This window comes from Belonocnema kinseyi, chromosome 9 (assembly GCF_010883055.1).
Source record: "Belonocnema kinseyi isolate 2016_QV_RU_SX_M_011 chromosome 9, B_treatae_v1, whole genome shotgun sequence".
Taxonomy (NCBI): Eukaryota; Metazoa; Arthropoda; class Insecta; order Hymenoptera; family Cynipidae; genus Belonocnema; species Belonocnema kinseyi.
In genome coordinates, this window is record NC_046665.1 from 67748591 (window position 1) to 67767792 (window position 19202).

The 19202-nt window shown below is 28.8% G+C and overlaps 1 protein-coding gene across 1 annotated transcript in view; it reads right to left on the reverse strand.

Annotated features, from left to right (window-relative positions):
- Window positions 1-19202, reverse strand: part of LOC117180138 (Down syndrome cell adhesion molecule-like protein Dscam2) — a 274387-nt gene that overhangs the window by 23247 nt on the left and 231938 nt on the right. The window contains exons 5-20 of the mRNA XM_033372479.1: window positions 17003-17149; window positions 16712-16852; window positions 16312-16502; window positions 14533-14773; window positions 14248-14401; window positions 11568-11719; window positions 11160-11426; window positions 8198-8343; window positions 7663-8098; window positions 7229-7522; window positions 3678-3908; window positions 3432-3587; window positions 3281-3351; window positions 2963-3206; window positions 2707-2853; window positions 2470-2631 (exon numbers count right to left, since the gene is read on the reverse strand). Of these exons, the coding sequence (XP_033228370.1) occupies window positions 2470-2631; window positions 2707-2853; window positions 2963-3206; window positions 3281-3351; window positions 3432-3587; window positions 3678-3908; window positions 7229-7522; window positions 7663-8098; window positions 8198-8343; window positions 11160-11426; window positions 11568-11719; window positions 14248-14401; window positions 14533-14773; window positions 16312-16502; window positions 16712-16852; window positions 17003-17149 (3180 nt within the window). The remainder of the gene's footprint in view (window positions 1-2469; window positions 2632-2706; window positions 2854-2962; window positions 3207-3280; window positions 3352-3431; window positions 3588-3677; window positions 3909-7228; window positions 7523-7662; window positions 8099-8197; window positions 8344-11159; window positions 11427-11567; window positions 11720-14247; window positions 14402-14532; window positions 14774-16311; window positions 16503-16711; window positions 16853-17002; window positions 17150-19202) is intronic.

The window sequence follows — 19202 nt, forward strand, 5'->3', positions numbered from 1 at the left end:
AATTTTTAAGGAAATAGTTACATGTTCAACTAAATAGAGGAATTTTCAACTAAAATTAAGCATTCTCAATTAAAAACATATGCCCGCTGCGCGGGCACATTCTCATTGCGCGCTGCGCGCCAAGTATGAGTGCGCGGGTACGCTCTTGTGCGTCGCGCTCGTTTTCGTACTCTTAATGCGTACACTTTAATTAAATTTTTTCAAATATTGTAAATACTATAAATTAAATCGAAAACTGTGATTTAAACATCTGAGGAATTACAGCCATAAATTGTAACTGCATTTTTTTCGATTAGATTTTAAAAAAGGTTCTCAAAGCACCTACCGCTTTGATGATTAATACTCATTACGAAACCCGCGCTTCGCGCTCGATAATTCGTGATCACTTAAAAAACTTCATCAAGATAATTTGTAAATCTTGTTAAAATCAACTACAAATAATGTTTTAAACTTATGGATCTCTTAAAAATTAAAATTGCATACTTTTGAAAATGATCCAACTTTTAGAACTCTTGTCTAATTAAAATATTGCATGCCAATAGTTTCGAAAAACATATATTTTACATCTAGTAGAAATTTGGATTGATTAATGAATTGATTAACTCTAACTATTAAATTTTTTTTTCCTTTTTTAGAAAATGTTCGAAATGTTGAAAGGCATGAAACTTTTTGAAGTCTTATCGAATTTAAAAATGTTATTAGGATAATATACAATTTTTTTACGCGTATCAAAAACTTTGACAAAAATTTCTAAAACTCATAAAAAAATTTTATTCAAATTTTAAAGCTCAAACTTGTTAAATTTTTGTCTAATCGGAAAATTGAAGTGACAAAGTTTATAAATATATTTGATATCGAGTGATAAAATTAAATGAAATTTTCTCATCTTTTAGAAAAATGTTTATTTTTCGGAACATTTTGGAAATTTTCAAAAGTATATAACTTTTCTAATTTTCATCGAAATTACAAATTTTATGTGGATAATTTGCAAATCTTCTACTCATCTATAAGAAACTTTGACAAAAAATTTTTAATTTGAAAAAAATTTTATTTTCAAATTTTGAAAATGCTACAAATTTCTTAATTTTGGTTGGAAATATCTGCATAACGAACTTGGCCTCCATTTTGTGAACCTTAAGAAGTGTATCAAAGGCTGACTTGATTGGACAAATCCTTTAAAAATCAGAGTGAACACCGTTAAAATTGTATGATTTTCGGATTCTGTGAGTGCCGAAACGTAAAGATCCGTTAAAAACTAGAGATCGGAAATTTGGACGATTACATTGCACTCTCATGAATGAGAATGTAAAAAGAATTTTCAACAAACAAAATCTACCAAGTAGTTGAACTTTTAACCAAGAACATTAATTTTCTACCGTATGAGACGCTATGTTAACAGTATAGTTAAATTTTTCACAAAAACAGTTCAATTTTTAAGCCAAAGGCATGAATTCTTGACCAATACTATTTTTAACCTAATGCTTGAATATTCAACAAAATAGTTAAGTTTTTAACCAAAAATCTGAATTTTCATACCAAAACTAAAATTTCACCAAACATAAATGAATTTCAAACTAATAAAGACAAATGTACAATCAAACTGAAATATGTAGTTAAATTTTCAGTTCAAAACATTAATTCTTAACCAAACAAACGAATTAAAAAAAAAAACACTTAAATTATCAGTGAAACCATTTTTAAGTTAAATTAATAATCTTGAGTTAGAAAATTAAATTTTCAACAAAATAAGTTAATTTTCAATAATTATAACAAGAATAATTTAATAAATATAAAAACATTGAATTTAATATTTGTTTCTTTTCTAAAAAGATGAATTTTTAACAAAAAAGATAAATTTCTCACAAAAACAAATTAATTTTTAACGTTTTAAATTAATTTTCTACCGAAAAAGTCGAATTTTCAACAAAATATATGAAGTTTAAATTTTAAATAAAACATCTATTTTGAACAAAAATGGAATATTGAATATTTTACTTATTGAAGTTATTTTTTGACAAAAAAAAGACAACAAAAAATAATAAATGTTGAACAACAAAAGGCTTCAAATGTTAATCACTTGTATTAAATAAACCATTTTGAATTACCTGAATTGCAAGTGGATTACTCTGGATTATAGGTGGATTATTATAAATAACAATTGGATTATTTGTATTGGCTAATTAACTCCATATTATTTTTGTTAAAAGACGATTACACTGGATTACTTTGCTTTACAAGTAGTTTAATTTGAGTTAGAATTGAATTTCAATTGGATTATTCCGAATTATATGCATTACTCGAAATTAGAATAAAAGTGCGAGTGGATTACTCCGATTACTTCCGGATTACTTTGGATTACATTGGTTTACTCAGTTTATACCAGTTGTTCCTCCTCGAGATATAGCAAACCCGAAAATTTTCAAGCCTGAAGATGTTCTTTTTTTCAAATCTATCATTAAAATATCTTACCATCCTCATCAGTAGCACAATAAATTGGAGAACTAAGAACGCCATCACCAGCTCCTGTGTAGGCTAATACTCTAATCGAATAGTTTGTATATTTGTACAAAGTATGCAGGTACGTTTCATCGCTTGTCGTCTTTTTAACTTCTCCGACTGTCGATATCTCCACTAAAAAAAATATACACGATGAAAAATTGTTTGAAGTTTCTAGGCGTTTGTTATCTTATAAATAAAATAACTCACTATTATCAGTAGGCACTGGTCTATAATAAATCTTATATCCTTGAATTACTCCCCCATGTTGATGAGAAGGGGGAGGATGCCAAGAAACTTTGATACTTTGGGAGGAAAGTGGATTGCAAGTAACTTGAGTTGGAGGCGCTCCTGGCACTGAAAGAACATTTTACTTTGAATAAAATTGATGTATTGCTTCACAAATTTATTTTTAGGTACAGATTTTAAAACTGTAATAATTTCTAAATAACTGATCAATTCTCACCCCCTTCTTGAGTTGTTCCAACGACAGGAACACTTGCAGGTCCACTAGCTATACTATTAAAAGCTCGGATAGAGATATCGTATTTTGTATAGTTCCTCAATCCAGTTAATTGAACTTTAGTTGTCGCCCAACCGTTAACAGTTAAACTTTTGCTTTGGTTAACTCCTGATGTCGAGGAAGAATGTTCAGACCAGGTCACTATGTAACCCAATAAATCCCCGTTGCAGGATTCTTTAGGAGGCGCCTGCAGACAATGATTATAAGCAACAATCAAATTGTTTCTAAGTGGAATAAGAATCGAATATGGAGAATATTTACCTGCCAGATGACTATCAGTTCTCCAGGTCCAGCTGATTTGACTTTGATATCCTGCGGAGGCTCCGTAGGAGCTGAGAATAAACAAATTATCTTAGATATACATGTGTGGTAAAAATAAATAGAGTAAAGTGGAACAGGTTTGAGAACAAACCTTCTTCTTGGGTTTTGGCAACAACCGGGTCAGTTGGGGCACTGGCTTCGATATTATTTATAGCGAAAACGCGAAAAGTGTAGGTAATAGCTGGATGGAGTCCGTTCACGAGAACCACTTCTTGATCTTCATTGGATACTTCATAGTGAGACAAACCTGGAAAATAAAATCTTCAATTCAGGACTGCATCCTGGATACATGATTACACTTATTTTCACAATATTATTTAAATCAGTTGCTACGAACCATTTTGAGTGGGATCTGATTCATCTTCGAAACTCGACAATCCAGGAGTAAAGGAGACATTATGGGCTTTCGACGGATCCCAATCATCAGTAATTCCATGACTAAGGGGACGATATTGTATAACGTATTTATGAATAGGAGTATTTCCATCAAAGGCCTTCTTCCAGGAGAGTCGAATAGATCTTGATCCAATTTCGATCACTTCGAGATTCGTTGGTGGATCAGGCCTTTCTGTTCATTTATAGAAAGAAAATCTAATTAGACTGTGGATAGGCAGGGATCAACTATAAACTACGTTACTAATTTTCAGCAATTTGTACCCCCCCCCCCCACTACCCTCGTTGACAATAGTTAATTTGGCCCCCCCCCCCCCAAGTAACGTAGCTCTTGGTAAAACTCGATTTTATGTTCATACTAATTTGTGTGTGTGTGTGTTTATAGCGAATCAAGTTGCCAATATGCCTATATTGTCTACATGACCTGGGTGAATTATAAACTTCGGTAATAAATCAACAATTAAAATAAAAAAGTGATTTTGAAAGTAAATGTTGAATGTGTCTAATTGAATTTGATGTGACAGTTAACCTGGGTAGTATTGAATTTTTAAACTGAGAGAGGTAAATTTTTTTACCAAAAATGGAACAGTCAAGCTTTTGATGTAAAAAATAATTTCAAATTATAAAAAAGAAAACAAATTTGTAACAAAAAGTTAATTTTTTGGTTAAATTATTGAACTTTTAAAACAAAATAACGAAGTCAGTTGAATTATGAAAATAAAAATATGAAATTTTAAGAGAAAAAAATAAATTTATACCATAAAAGGCAAATTAAAAAAATACAAGAACACTTTAACCCCAAAGTTGAATTTTCAACTAAACTAGATTAATTTTCGACAAGAAAAAAAAACAGATTTTTAATAAAATAGTTCGGTTTTAACAAAAGGTTGAATTTTAACTTAACAAATAAACATTCTTGACAAACATGAAATAGGTCAATTTTCAATTACCAAAGTAGTTTTTCACCCAAAAAAGGTATGTTCAATAAAACAGTTTAATTTCCAACCAAAGAGATGAATTCTTAACTACAACTTTGAATCGTTAACCAAAAAATGCATTTTTATTAAATTCAAGAATGCTAAACGAAGAAGTTAAATTTTCAATTTCAAAAGATGAATTTTTAAACAACAAGATTAATTTTTACTACTAAAGAAGATGAATTTTTAACAAAATAGTTGAATTTTTAAAAAAGAAAGAAAAAGTTTATTTTTTAATTTTGAGAAAGCAGCTAAATATTAAAACGTATCTGTTAAATTCTGAACCAAAAAGTTGATTTTTTAACTAAAAACAATAATTTTTAAACAAAAAGATTAATTTTCTACCAAAAACATTCATCGTCTGGAAACGCACTAAAAACGATGATTTCCAACCAAAGAGATACATTTTTAACTAAAATTTTAAATGGTCAACCAAAAAATGCATTTGTAATAAATTAGTTCAATTTTAAAATCTATTTGATGAATTTTGAAAAAAACATGAATTTTTAAACAAAAAGATTAATGTTCTATTCAAAAAACGAATTCCCAACCAAATTTAAGAATTATCAAGCAAAATGTTTGAATTCTCAAGAAAGAAAGAAAATATTTTATAAACTAGTAGTTCAACTTTAAAACCTATTTGTTAAACTTTTAACCAAAAAGATGAATTTTTAAAGAGAAAAATTTATTTTCTATCGAAAAAGAAATGATCGAATGTTTAAAAAATTTCAAGAATGATAAACCAAAAAGTTGAATTTTTAAACAAAAAGATTTATTTGTACTACTAAAAAAGACGAATTATTAACAAAATATTTGAATTTTAAAAAAAGAAAGAAAAAATGTATTTCTTATTTTTGAGAAAGTAGTTCAATATTAAAACCTACATGTTAAATTCTCAAATAAAAAGTTGATTTTTGAACTAAAAAGATTAATTTTTAAACAGAAATAATAATTTTCTATGAAAAACATTCCTCCCCCCCCCCCTCAAAACGGGTAACGTACTTTATGGAAGATCCCGCAGGGTGTCCGAGAACCAAATTTTAAAAATCCTGGATCATAAATATTGAAATACAAGGATTTTAATTCTGTAATATTTTTAATATAGAATCTTTTCTAAAAAGAATGAGACAATACATCAAATACAAATTAAAAATGTTGAACATAATAGTTTAATATTTTCAAGCTAAGAAGATAAATTTATAGCAAAAGAGTGTTATTGTTTATGTTTCAATAAAAAAGAAAATTTTTTAACAAAGATAGATTTTTCATTAAAGAAGCACATAAAAGTTTATCTAAGTTGTTGAACCTTCAAACCAAAAGACGAATTTTTTCTACAAAAAATTGAATTATCAAACAAAAAATATGACTTTCCAGCAAAAAACTGATTTTTCACGAAACTGATGTATTCTTCTAAAAAAAAATTTCAAACCAAGAAAATTACTTTCTCACCAAAAAGACGAATTTTCAACAAAAAAGGATGACTTTTAAACAAAATTGTTTATTTCTCTACTAAATAGTTGCTTTTATATCCAACAAATATGAAGTTTCTCTTAAAACAGATGAATTTGTAATATATTAATTTTAAATTATTTTAATTTTGATCCAAGAAAGATTACAGTTGACTTTTGAACATCACAAAATGAATTTCTTTACAAAAAAAGGTTTATATGAAAAAATTGAATTTTTAATTTAAAAAGTTGAATTTTTTCAACCAAAAAGGATTAATTTAGGAAAAAAAAGTTGAATTCTGTATTAAAGGCAGATGAAATTTGTACTAAAACAGACGAATTTTAATCAAAAAACTGACAAACTTTTTTTTAATTTGAATTTTTATCCAGAAAAATTTCAGTTTATTTTTCAACACTAAAATATAAATCTTAAACAAAAATTAATTTTTCGACGAAAATTTTCAATTTTTAACAAAACAGTAGAATTTCCAACAAAAAAATTTGATTTTTTTAACTGCATAGTTTAATTTTCAACCCAACAGCTGCATTTTTATCCAAGAAAGATAAAATTTATTCTAAAACAAATAATTTAAAAAAAACATTTTTTCAAAAAAAAAAAAAGAAATTTTTATCCCAGTTCACTTTCCAAAACCAAAATAAGAATTGTGAACCATAAGTTAATTTTCTGCTAAATATTTCTATTTTTAACCAAAAAGTGTGACTTTTTAACAAGATTTTTAACGTTTCAACGAAACAGTTTCATTTTTTTCCAAGAAAAATAAAATTTTGACTAAAGCAGGCGAATTTTTAAATCAATAAGAAAAATGTTTCAAACATTTTTTCATCCAAAAAAGATTTTAGCAACAAAATATGAATTTTAAACAAAAGATTAATGTTCTACCTAAAGAGTTATATTTTTAACCCAAAAAGGAGAATTTGTAAGAAAACAGTTACATTTGCAACCAAAAAGGATACCTTTCCAAGAAAATTATAAAATTTTCAACCAAATAATAAAAATTTATAACTTAAAAGTGAAGTAAGTAGGATTAGCAGGAAGAAGATCAGCTAACCTTGAACTGCAAGGTATATGAGATGTTCGCTTCTTCCGTAAGCATTGTCAGCTGTACATCTATAAACACCAGTATCTTGTCGATCACTATTTCTGATTGAAAGTTGCGACTTGAGCCCATTGTCGGTCTTCACTTGACTGATGCTCAGCCTATGGCCATTTGTGTTCATTCTGTTATTATTATGAAGCCACTGTACTTCGATCGGATCATCACCAATTACTGTGCAATCAAGAGTAACAGATTCACCTCTACGGATGGTGACATTCTTGCTTTGAAATTCAAATCGAGCAGGCTCTGGGATAGAGGATTTGTTAGTTCATTAAAAGTTAGTAAGCACAAAAGAAGAAAGTTAATATTGTTAGTAGCATCAGTACATTCAAAGTACAGATCTGATGTCCTGCAACCATATATATTTCAGATTATAGGTCTCTTACCATTTACAGATACGTATATAACTTTGCTTAATCCTGATCCGATGCTGTTATTAGCTCTGCAGAGATAGTGACCCTCGTCTTGAGGTTCAGCTGATGCAGTCCATAAGGTGTCATTTGGCAAAATCGTCAGTCTTCCATCAAGACCGGCCATCAAAGGTTGGTAGTTGTTAGCAGATCTTCCTCGACTTCGAAGCCAATTAACAGATGGTGGCGGAAATCCATCAGCTTTGCAATGAAGGATGAGAGGACTTCCCAATAGAGTTGATACATTTTGAGGCTCGAAGACCCATTGGGGAGGAACCCGAACAAGTAATTCTGCTGTTTGATTGACTTTCGCAGCACTATTCATCGCAATGCAGGTGTAGTTGCCACTGTGTCGGGATGAGATGTTCTTGAAGATCAGAAAGTGGAAGAAGTCTTCTTCTCTTTCTTCAATCTAAAATGTGGATGTAGAAATTACGGGTTGTAATTGTAAAAAGGCATTAATTCGGAAAGCATTGAAATCTAAAATCAATCAAAAATATCTTAGACTCACTCGAAGGGAAGATGGTAGAGGTTCTCCGTCTTTTAACCAAGAGAAATGAATAGGAAGATCCCCGGAAGTAACACTACAAGAAACTTGAGTTCGACTACCTTCTTGAAGGTCTACAGGAAAGTAGATCGCACTCATTACTGGCGGACCTTGATATAAAATAATTCGAATTTAATTATATTATTTGAAAGATTTGATATAAAGGACCCTACTTAAATTATGTAACACACCAGGGGAGGGGGGAGGTCGAGACGTTTTGTTCCGATTTGTTACGGAAGGAGAGAAAGGGTGCTTCACTCATGTATGTAATTTTTGCAAATTGGCAAAAAATTCCTCCTGAAGATTAACATTTTAATTATGAATTTTATTATTTGGTTGAAAATTTAACAATTTTCTCAAAAAGACATCTATTCTGGTAGAAAATTAAACTGTTTTGTTAAAAATTCGTCTCATTAGTTGAAAAACTCTACTCTTATCGTAGAACATTAACCTTTTGTTTAAGACTCATATTTTTTCTGATAAGCCAACTGAAATCTTTTTTGGATAAAAACTATTATTTCCGAACATTTGTCTTTTCAATTTAAAAGTTCATCTTTTTTAGTAGAAATATTGCATCTTGGATAAAAATGCAAGTTTGTTTGAAAATGCAAGCACTTCCTAGAAAACTTCATTTTTGTTTTGAAATTCGTGTTTCTGTGTTCAAAGTCAAATGAAATCTTTTTTTATGAAAATTTAACTTTTTTTTAACATTTGTCTTTTTCATTTAAAGTGCACCTATATACCCAACAATTTAAGAATCTTGTTGAAAAGTCATCTTTTTTTGATAAAAATTCTAGTATTGAGCAGAAAATTTACTTATTCTTTAAAATTCTTATTTTGGTGTTGGACAGTGAATAGGGATTTTCTTTGGATGAACATTTAACTACTTTTTAAATGTTTTTTTATTTATCTGTTTTAAAATAAATTTTATCTTTCTTGGATCAAAATACAACTGCTTGGTTGAAAATTAAACTATTTTGTAGAAAATTTACTTTTTGTTGAAATTAAATATTTTACCGTTGAAAAGAGAACTAAAATCTTTTCTGGATAAAAATTTAACTTAAAAAAAAGTTTTTAGTTTCTTATTAAAAATTGATCTGTTCTAGTACAAATTTCATCTTTCTAAGATGAAAATTCGACTATTTGGTACAGAATTAAACTATTTTGTTGAAAAGTCATCTTTTTTGGTTGAAAAATTCGTTTTTTTCACGAGAAAAATAAATTTTTTTGTTGAAGCTTATTTTTGTTAAAAAATTCATATTTTGATCTTGAAAAGTCAAGTAGATTCTTTATTGTATCAAGATTATACTATTTTTTGGAAATTAAGTTCTTTTTTAAATAATAAATTAATCTGTTTTAAGAGAAATTTCATGTTTTTTTGATAAAAATGCAACTACTTAGTATGGAGTAAAATTATTTTGTTGAAAATTTGTCCTTTTTAGTTGATTTTTTTTATTGAAAATTTAATTCTTTGGAAGAAACTTGTTTTTTGTCTAAAAAATTTATATTTTTGTCTTAAAAGATCAACTGGAATCTTTTTTGAATAAAAATTTAACTATTTTTTGGGAAATTAGTTTTTTTTCAATAAAGATTTATCTGTTTAAGAGAATTTTAATCCCTTTTTGGATAAAAATGCAACGGCTTGGTAGGGAATTCAACTATTTTGTTAATAATTTCTCCTTTTTGGTTAAAAAAACCGTTATTTTTTAAATTTAAAATTAAATTTTTTTTGTCGAAACTTGTGTTTTGTTAAAAAGTTATATTTTGATCTCGAAAAGTCAACTGGAATCTTTTCTGGTTAAGAATTCAAGTATTAAAAAAAAATTTAATTAAAAATTCATCTTTTTAGTAGAAATTTCAATTTTTGTATGAAAATGCAAATTTTTTGTTCAAAATTCTTCTTCTTTGCTTGAGTAGTAAACTATTTTGTTTGAAAGACTTCGTTCAATTACTTTGCTAATAAATCATTTTTTTAAGATTTACATGTTTAGTCGAAAATTCATCTCTTCGGTTGAAAGTTTCACTATTTTGTAGAAAATGTATATTTTTAAATTGAAAATTCATCTTCTTGAGCAAAAGTTAAACGACATTGTTAAAAATTTATTTTTTGATTAAAGTCTTATGTCTTTGGTTGAAAATTGAACTTTTTAGTGGAAAAGTATTTTTAAAATTAATTTATTGACTGAAAATGTAACTTTTTTATATTTTAAGATTGATCTTTTTTTGGTTGAAAATTCTCCTTTTTTGGTAAAAAAAAATAATTTTCATAGAGAAAATTCGTCTTTTGGCTTGAAGATGCAACAATTTGGATAAAATTTTATGTCTTTCTTGAGTGACAAATCTTTATTTGTTAAAAATTCTTCTTTTTCTTATGAATTTCACCTCTTTCGATTGAAATATAACCTACGACACTTTATATTCGGAAATTTATCTTTTTAGATTGAAAATTTAATTAGGATGTTACAAAATTTAATTATAATTTTGAAAAATCAAGTGTTTTGTTTTGAAGCCATCTCTTATAGTAGAAAAGACATTTTTTTCATTATAATAAATTAATAAATTTCAAAATTTTGAATTTGCATTAGAAATGCTTTTTTATTCGGTTTATAAATGAGTTTATGTTCAAAGTATTACAAGATTAGAATGCAAGTATTTGAATATTAATGATCAAGGTAAATGAAAATTTAGTCCAGGAAATATCAGTAAATTTTGAAAACGACATTCTTGGACACCCTGCCTAATTCTACTAAAGTTTACTAGCAAAAAAATCCGGAAACTAAAAATTACGTACAAAAAGATGGAGAGGGGAATAAATATTTGGTTATGATTTGTTACAGGGGAGGAGGGGGGAGTCTTAGAGAGGACCTATAATGCGTTACGTAATTTAAGTAGAGCCTCGAAGGAGAGTTGAAGCAATTGAACCTACTGCTGACAAAAAGTTGGATGTCTCTACTAGCTGTCTGACCCATTCTCGCTCGAGCTGTGCAAGTGTAAGTTCCAGCATCATGCGGGTCTACATCAGTGATAGTTAAATGTCCATTGTCCACTTTGTGCCTCATATCAAGGGGCAAGGCTACCCCATCTCGCGACCATTCTACTGATGTTATAGGGTAACCGGAATAAGGACAAGCTATGGTCGTATCAACCCCAGCAATCGCTCGGATTGGCCCAATTGAACGAATATAAGGAGCACCTAGAAAAAGACGCAAAGTTTGAATTGATCAAATATTTAAGTATTTCATTTCATTTGGAAGAATTCAGAAGAAAGTATTACAATATTTATTATTAATTAAATAATTATTAGTTCAGTTATTAAGTATTAATACTTGAATACCATAAATATTGAGTCTGGCCTTGTGGACTGTTGATGCGAGCGAATTGGAAGCGATGCAAGAGTAAAGTCCTCCATCTTCAGAAGCTGCTGATGTAATATTTAAGTGACTAATGACATCCCCAGATTGGTCCACATATTGACCAATAGCATATCTGTAGGAATTAGAAAAAGCAATTACATTTTTTATTATCCATTATTCCACTCATCCCTTTTTAATAAGAAAAATAATAGAAAAACTTATGCTAATTTTGAGAAACACTTCTGCTTTTTAATACTCTTGCGGGCTTATAGTAAAACTTTCAAATTACCTAATAAATTATAGCAAAAATTATGCATGTTTTATATTAGTGCCTGTTGCTGGAAATGAATATTTTTTATAACAATGTTTAATATAAAATCATAAAGTTGCGAAGAAGATTTAAAATTTCTAAAAATTTAAGGCGGGGTTAAAGTTTTTTTTGAACCGGTAATTAACATTCTCAAGCAAAATTTCTTCCCTAAATATTTCCAACTTTAAATCATTTCAAGTTATGTTAGCACTTCAAATCGGAAATGGGTAATAAATAAATTTATAATAGTAAATAATTTTCCTGAAATTGACATTAGTAAACAAAAATCATTAGTTCTTAATGGATCATAATTTTTTAACAATCTTGTGTTACACTTGCCTTTTACAACAAAATTTTTGTAAAACAAACATCATTATCTTTCAAACATGATTTGCAATTTTATAACAGTTTTAGGTTGTATTAGAGTTTTTAAGAAAAAATCGATCATTTTAAACGAGAGTCATTAGATTTCAAAGAATATTTGACATTTTTCAACAACTTTAGGTTCAGTCAATGAATTATCGATATGGATTTCAAAGAATATTTATAATTTTTAAACAATTTAAGGTTAGGTTAACGGTTTTTTTTACCTGAAATCGATGTAGATTTCAAACAAAATATTAAATATTTGAACAATGATATGGTATGTTGTCGTTTTTCACAAAGATCAGGTTATTTTAAAGAAAAATAATTTGACGTCAAAAATAACAATTACAATTTGGAATAACTTTAGGTTTCTCGGAGTGTTTCACATGATATTGAAATTTTTAAATACAAATCTTTATATTTAAATACCACATATTTTCTGTTTAAAATAATAAAATTCTCAAGCCTGAACAATTTTGAAAGGTGTTAAATCATTTTTTTGTGGAAAATGGAAAATTTTATTAAAGAGTTATTAGATTTCGAAGAAGATTCATAATTTTCAAACAACTTTAGATAGCTGTTTAAAATGGAAAATTGGTATTCGACAAAATCATTGTTATTTAAACAAAATACAAGGAAAATTAAAAAAATATAATTGTATCAGTATTTTTCGCCGGAAAATGTTTTCTTCTTAAACAAAAAAAAAACATTATATTTCAAACATTTTAAAGAAGATTAGGTTTGTATATGTATAGGTTAAGTAAGCGGTTTCCATCGATTTTTTCAAATATCGATATAGATTTTAAAGAACATTTTTTATTTGGGAACAATTTAGGATTATGTTGGAACAACTGAAAAATAAAATTCCCCACAGCGCAAAATTCAAGAAAAAAGTTTTAAATCGAAGATTACAATAAAATAATAATATTTTTAATGTTATGTTAGTGCTTTTTGCAGAAAATGTTTTTTTTTTATTTATTGACTTTGTTGGTGTTTCATACCGGAAAACAGTACATCAATAAAAAACAAGTGGATTTTAAAGAAGATAACAAAATTTCGAACAATTTTAGGATATGTTCACATTTTTCTCTGGAAGTCAGTATACATAGATTTCAAATAAAGTTTCAATATTTAAACAATAATAAGATATGTGAGCGTTTTCTAACAAAAATCATTTCAATTCAAAAATGAACCCAGTGGGAACAAAATTTGGCGACGTCTTTAGGACATCGTTACGACATCTTTACGACAACTTTACGACATCCTATGTCCATGTCGTTAATGTGTCTTTGCAATATCGTGAAAACGTCGTATGATCTGAAGATTTCTTACGATATCGTAAAGGCACCGTAACGAGACGGATATAGGATGGAGTAAAATTGCCGTAAAGATGTAACGATGTCGTGAAGGCGTCGCTGTATTTTGTGCCCACTGGGAAACTTACGATTTTGAAGAAATTTATGTTATCTCTTACAAAGAGGTATGAAATCCAAAAAATGACAGACGTGTAATTTTTTTCTTTCATTTTTTGTGGTGACAGAAAAAATTAAAGAAAAAAATTGTGTATTTGCATTTCAATTTTGTAACGATAATAAAAAAGTAGAGACAGTCAAGGATTCATTATACCAAATAATCGTTCCGCGTTCAGTCCTGAGAAAAAATCGACTTTAGTTGAAAAATTGTTAAAAGTGCTACAGACAGTAATGACAATTATCAGCCTGTCATTTTTTTCGTATCATACTTATTTTGTGGGTTGTTAGGGCTTCTCGTCGAAAAATGATATTTTTGAAAAAAATACAATGAAATCTCAAGTTAGGATATCAATTTTTATCAATTGTCAAAAATATTGTCTTTTCTTTTCTATCATTTTATAAATAATATATTCTATGAAATGCAAAAGTTTCATTAATATTAATTTTGTATTTTGATTTAAAAATTTCATGAGACAAAAATATAATTGCGCGTTGAATTTAATAATTCTGTACCTGTGACCAGACATAATTTCACTCAAAGGTTCTCCATCCAATAGCCAAGTAAAGGAAGGTGGTGGAGATCCAGTTGCTGAACATCGAAGTGAAACAGGAGGTCCAGGCCTTAAAGCTTGTTCTATAAACGTATACTGCAATTCCGGAACGGTATCTAAAATTGATTTATTAAAAGAGCACCTCTTTGTTAATACTCTAGCTATAAGGATTTTTATCAAAGCTAGTCAGTTTTCATTTCTATATGATGAAAAATAAATTGAAAGACTAGGTAAGGGTCGTTCTCACCTCCTAATTTCAACTCAGCAGTTGCTTGTGCATTTTCCTTATCGCTTCTAACTAAACACTGATACATTCCTTTGTCCCTGCGACCCACTGATCCTATTACGAGGACTAAAGGGGCCGCTAATCTGATTCTAGTCTCGTGAGCCGTCAAAACTGGAATTCCATCATGCAGCCATTCAACACTTTCGACTGGGTAACCTTCCACCGTGCAGTTCATTATTGCAATGTCACCCGAATTAATTACCTAGAATAAAATTGGTATTTTATCAGAAAAGTGAAAGTTTTTTTCATTTTCTAATGTAATGTTTCTGCTTATATAAGCTACAAGTAATCAAGTTAATAATAAATTATTTGATGAAAATGATGAGGATGACGAAGAGAAGGATAATGAGAAAGAGCATAAGGAGGACGTGGAAGAAGAGGAGGAGGGGGATAAGGAGGAAGTGGAGGGGGAGGTAGAGGAGGAGGAGGATGAGGAGCAGGAGGTGAAGGAGGTAGAGGTAGAGGAGGTGAAGATGGAGGAGAAGGAGGTATTGCAAAATTATATACCTTAATTTTTATTTAAGATTAGACAGTAATCTATTTCATCCGGAATAATTTTATTTTATCTGTGAGATTTTCTGTATAAATTCAATGTTAGTATATGTCGTGAGTTTATACACTGCACACCATGATGTTCAGTTCTGTTGATCTTTTTCAATTTTTGTAAAAATAAGAGACAAAAACAATACGGAGAATTTAGAGTCGTTCGATGGAAAGCAAATACAGAGAGTTATCCTTGTTATCAAAACAAATATTAAAAAGAGTAATATTTTTAGAAAAATTGTGTTTGAAATTGATTTTTCTTTTTTGATGAGTAATGTATTTTCTGAAATAAACAGAAATTGGGGCAATGGTATTGATATGAATGAGGAACCTGTGAGAAATATTAAAAAATTTGACCTAATTAGTAGAAAACTAAGATCCAAAATTTTACAGAAAGACATTTTGATCAAATATAAAATTCAGGGAGTTTATCATAAAAAGATTTTTGACTGTGATAAAGCATTTAGTTTTCTGTTAAAAAAAAAGAAATAGAGAAAAATTAGATGCAAATACTGAACAATTTAAAAAAAACCTATCTTAAATTTGATTATTAAAGATAGAGAGAAGGTAACAAAGATATTAATTTAAAAAGGGACCTCTCAAGATACAACAAAGTATGGGATAGAGGTATTAATTGGTTGAAGTAACTTTCGTGTACTTTAAAGTAAAATTAAAAAGAAGTCTAAATTGGCCTCGAAACATGTTGGTTCCCTGACAGTATAAAAAGAATGGAGAAAGGAAAAAGTGGGAGGTGAGTTTTGGTTGACTTTTTCCTCCTTTCCTCCCTTTTTTCTTCTTGGTTATCTTTGTCTCTAGTGAGCCGAAAAATGAGATCATTTTGACATCTTCTTTTTACTGGTGAATTTTTTTCATGTTTATTATGCACAACATTATTTCTGATAAAATATTGTAGATTACTGTTCAGTTTTGAATGAAAAATGTTAAATAGAGAAACTAAACTCATGATTTATTCTAATGTTATAATCTCAGTAGATTGCTTTTGAATCAACCACAATTAAATCTTTAATTAACTATTACCATCTTAAAACCTGTGCTGAGCCTCCTGTATTGTTAAAAATGAATAATATGATTCCAACAGTAATAGGATCGTTCAGAAAAGACTATTTTTATTCTCAATGAAAAATGAAAAAGTAGGATAGTCATCAACGAATATATTTGACTTTAATCTTCTTTTACCTGGAGGTTGGGTTGAATGCGAGCGTTAAGCTTTGATGTGACCGCCAGGTGTGTTTCCGCTCGTTGTACACCTAACTGATTGCTCGCATTGCAAATATACCGTCCTGCATCCTGAGCATCTACCCGACGAATTTGCATCAAATCGCCCCAGAGTTGTATTCTTCCATAAGATTCTACTCGCACCGAACTTCCTGCGAGGTATTAATAATTTTAGACTTTGCTTTGAAACATATTCTCCTGCAAACCTGACTATTTTTGCGAGATATCCAGGGATATTGATTAATATTTATAAATGGAATGTAATAGCCATTAGCTTATATTTGGAAACATGTAAGAAATCTTTAAAGTATAGAATTGCAGATTTTTTGAATTGCATATAGAAAATGTAAGTGAAATTTACCATTTATATCTCTATACCAAGTAAATTGTGGAGGAGGGTTGCCTTGTGCTGAGCAAGTGAGATGCACATCTGAATCTCTTTCAGCAGAAATGGCGATTTGAGAACGCTGCATCAGCCTTGGGGGTAAGAGATCCTTTGGTTCTGTAGAATGAAAAGAAATGGGTAAGTGACTTATTTTTATTTTCATTTGACTTTATTTTTATTCCGCCGTTACTAAACTGCATCCTGGGAACGAACTAACAAACTTAAACTTTTACAAATTGAGAAGATTTAGAGTTTCTCATTACTTGCCTGTGACTGTCAGCGTAGCTGCCTCGCTTTTTCTTCTTTCTCCGGTTAAGGCGTGCCAAGTAAGGCAAGAATATACTGCTCTGCCATCTTCTTCCCTTGCTGCTCTGATATGAAGATCACCCTGTGATGTTACCACGAACCTCCCACCTAGAAAAAAATGTAAACATTTTTTGTAACTATTTCGGTGCTGACAAAATTTGCAGAACGTGTGATTTTTGTGCAAACTTAAGATGATTCTTCTCTAGGTCCACATTCAAACTAAAGAGGGAGGCTTACACCCTGCGATAAGGGGCCGTTTAAAAACTAGTTCATGTTGATAAAAAAAATTTTTTTCACCCCTCCCTTTCTTCTTAAGACATCATCATAAAGAAATTGCCCCCCCCCCCCCCAGTGATGTCACAAACACGAATCCCTACCCCTTTTGAGTCAGCATTTTTTATTTGACTTTTTAAGTGAAATACAAAAAATATAATAACATAATATTATAACAGATTTCACTGCCCAAAATGCTCTTAAAACAGGGGAAACAGGGTAACTGTTCAAGAAAATAGAATGATAGGGGAATACATCCTTTTAAATAAAATTAATTTTTAGGTACCCTATTTAATTCAATGTAAATGTCTTAAGATTTTAAATCGAAAAATATTGTATTTTCAAGAAAAAAGTTTAATTTTCAACCAAAAAAGATTTTCTACCGAAACATATGAATTTAGAACGAAAGAGTAAAGTTTTAATGTTAGAAAGTCCAATGTATAATGTAATATAAAGGAAATAGTTGAACTTTCAAGCAAAAGTGAGGACCTTTCAATACAATAATTGAATTTATAAGCAAATAAGTAAATTGTAAACCTACAAAGCTCAATATTCAAACAGTTAAGGAAATATTTTTAAAAAAAATATCAACTCTTAACAAAATAGTTGAATTTTCAACCTAAAAAGATGATTTTTAAAAAATAATAAAATTATCAACCAAATAGTGGCGTTTACAATTAAATAGTTAAACTTTTAAACGGGAGAGACAAATTTTCAATAAAATACTTCAATTTTTAACGAAATAGTTTAATTTTGAACCTACAAAGATGAATTCAACCAAAAACTGTTGAATTTTAAAACAAATACTTGAATTTTAAAGCCAAGAAGACAAATTTTTCAGAAAATAGTTGAATTTTCTATGCAATAAAGACAAATTTTCAACAAGAAAATTAAATTTTCTACCAAAAAAACAGTATTGTTTAACTTTACACCAAGTAGATACATTTTTAATCAAGCAGATTATTTTCGTACAAAAAAATACGAATTTACAACAAATTACGTACATTTTTAACCAAATAGTTGAATTTTCAAATGAAAACTATCAATTGTCAATTACAAATGGAATAGCTAGATTTTCAGTGAGAAAATGAACTGTAAAAGAGAAAAAAACTAATTTTGAACAAATAGTTTAATAACAAAGGAGTTTTACTTTCATCCAAGTAGTTGCATTTGCAACTAAAACGGATGAATTATTTTCAATGAAATATATAATAGTAGAACTTCCAACTAAAAACCATCAAATTTCAACCAAAAATAGATCAGTTAAATTTTAAGTGAAGAAAAGTAATTTTTAAGAACACTAAAACAACGAATTTCAAATTAAGTAGTTCAATCATGAAACAAACAGTCGAATTTTTAAGAAAAATATTCAAATTTTAAACTAACACAATAAAGAGAAAAAAATGAACAAAATTGAAATTTTCTTGAAAACAGGAAAAAAATAAGATAAAGACTTAAAGAGGGGAATAGAGATAAGAGTGTTAAGTTTTTATTTAGATGGTTACCTTGTAATATAAAATCACTAATTTTAAGTTTTTAAGCATTAAAAAAAAATATTATTCAGCTTTATATCGTTCACGTGCAATGTTACATTTTTAATTAACCCCTTCCTCCTAGATCACAAATCGTTACGAAACCTGCTACTCGAACCCCCTGGCAGTGTAGCATATTTTTTCAACCACGCCTAAAATATGTAAATTGAGCAACATCCAAGAATGTATACAAACAAACCGCTACTCACGAAAGTTATTTAGTCATCATAAAACACGCAAGATATTTTCATTATGATAATAAAAATTCAACATCAAATATACAAAAAATATGAGCCTGGACTTTTTTAGAAAGTCGAATTTCAATTTTTTTGGAAATTTTCTATAAAAAATTCGTC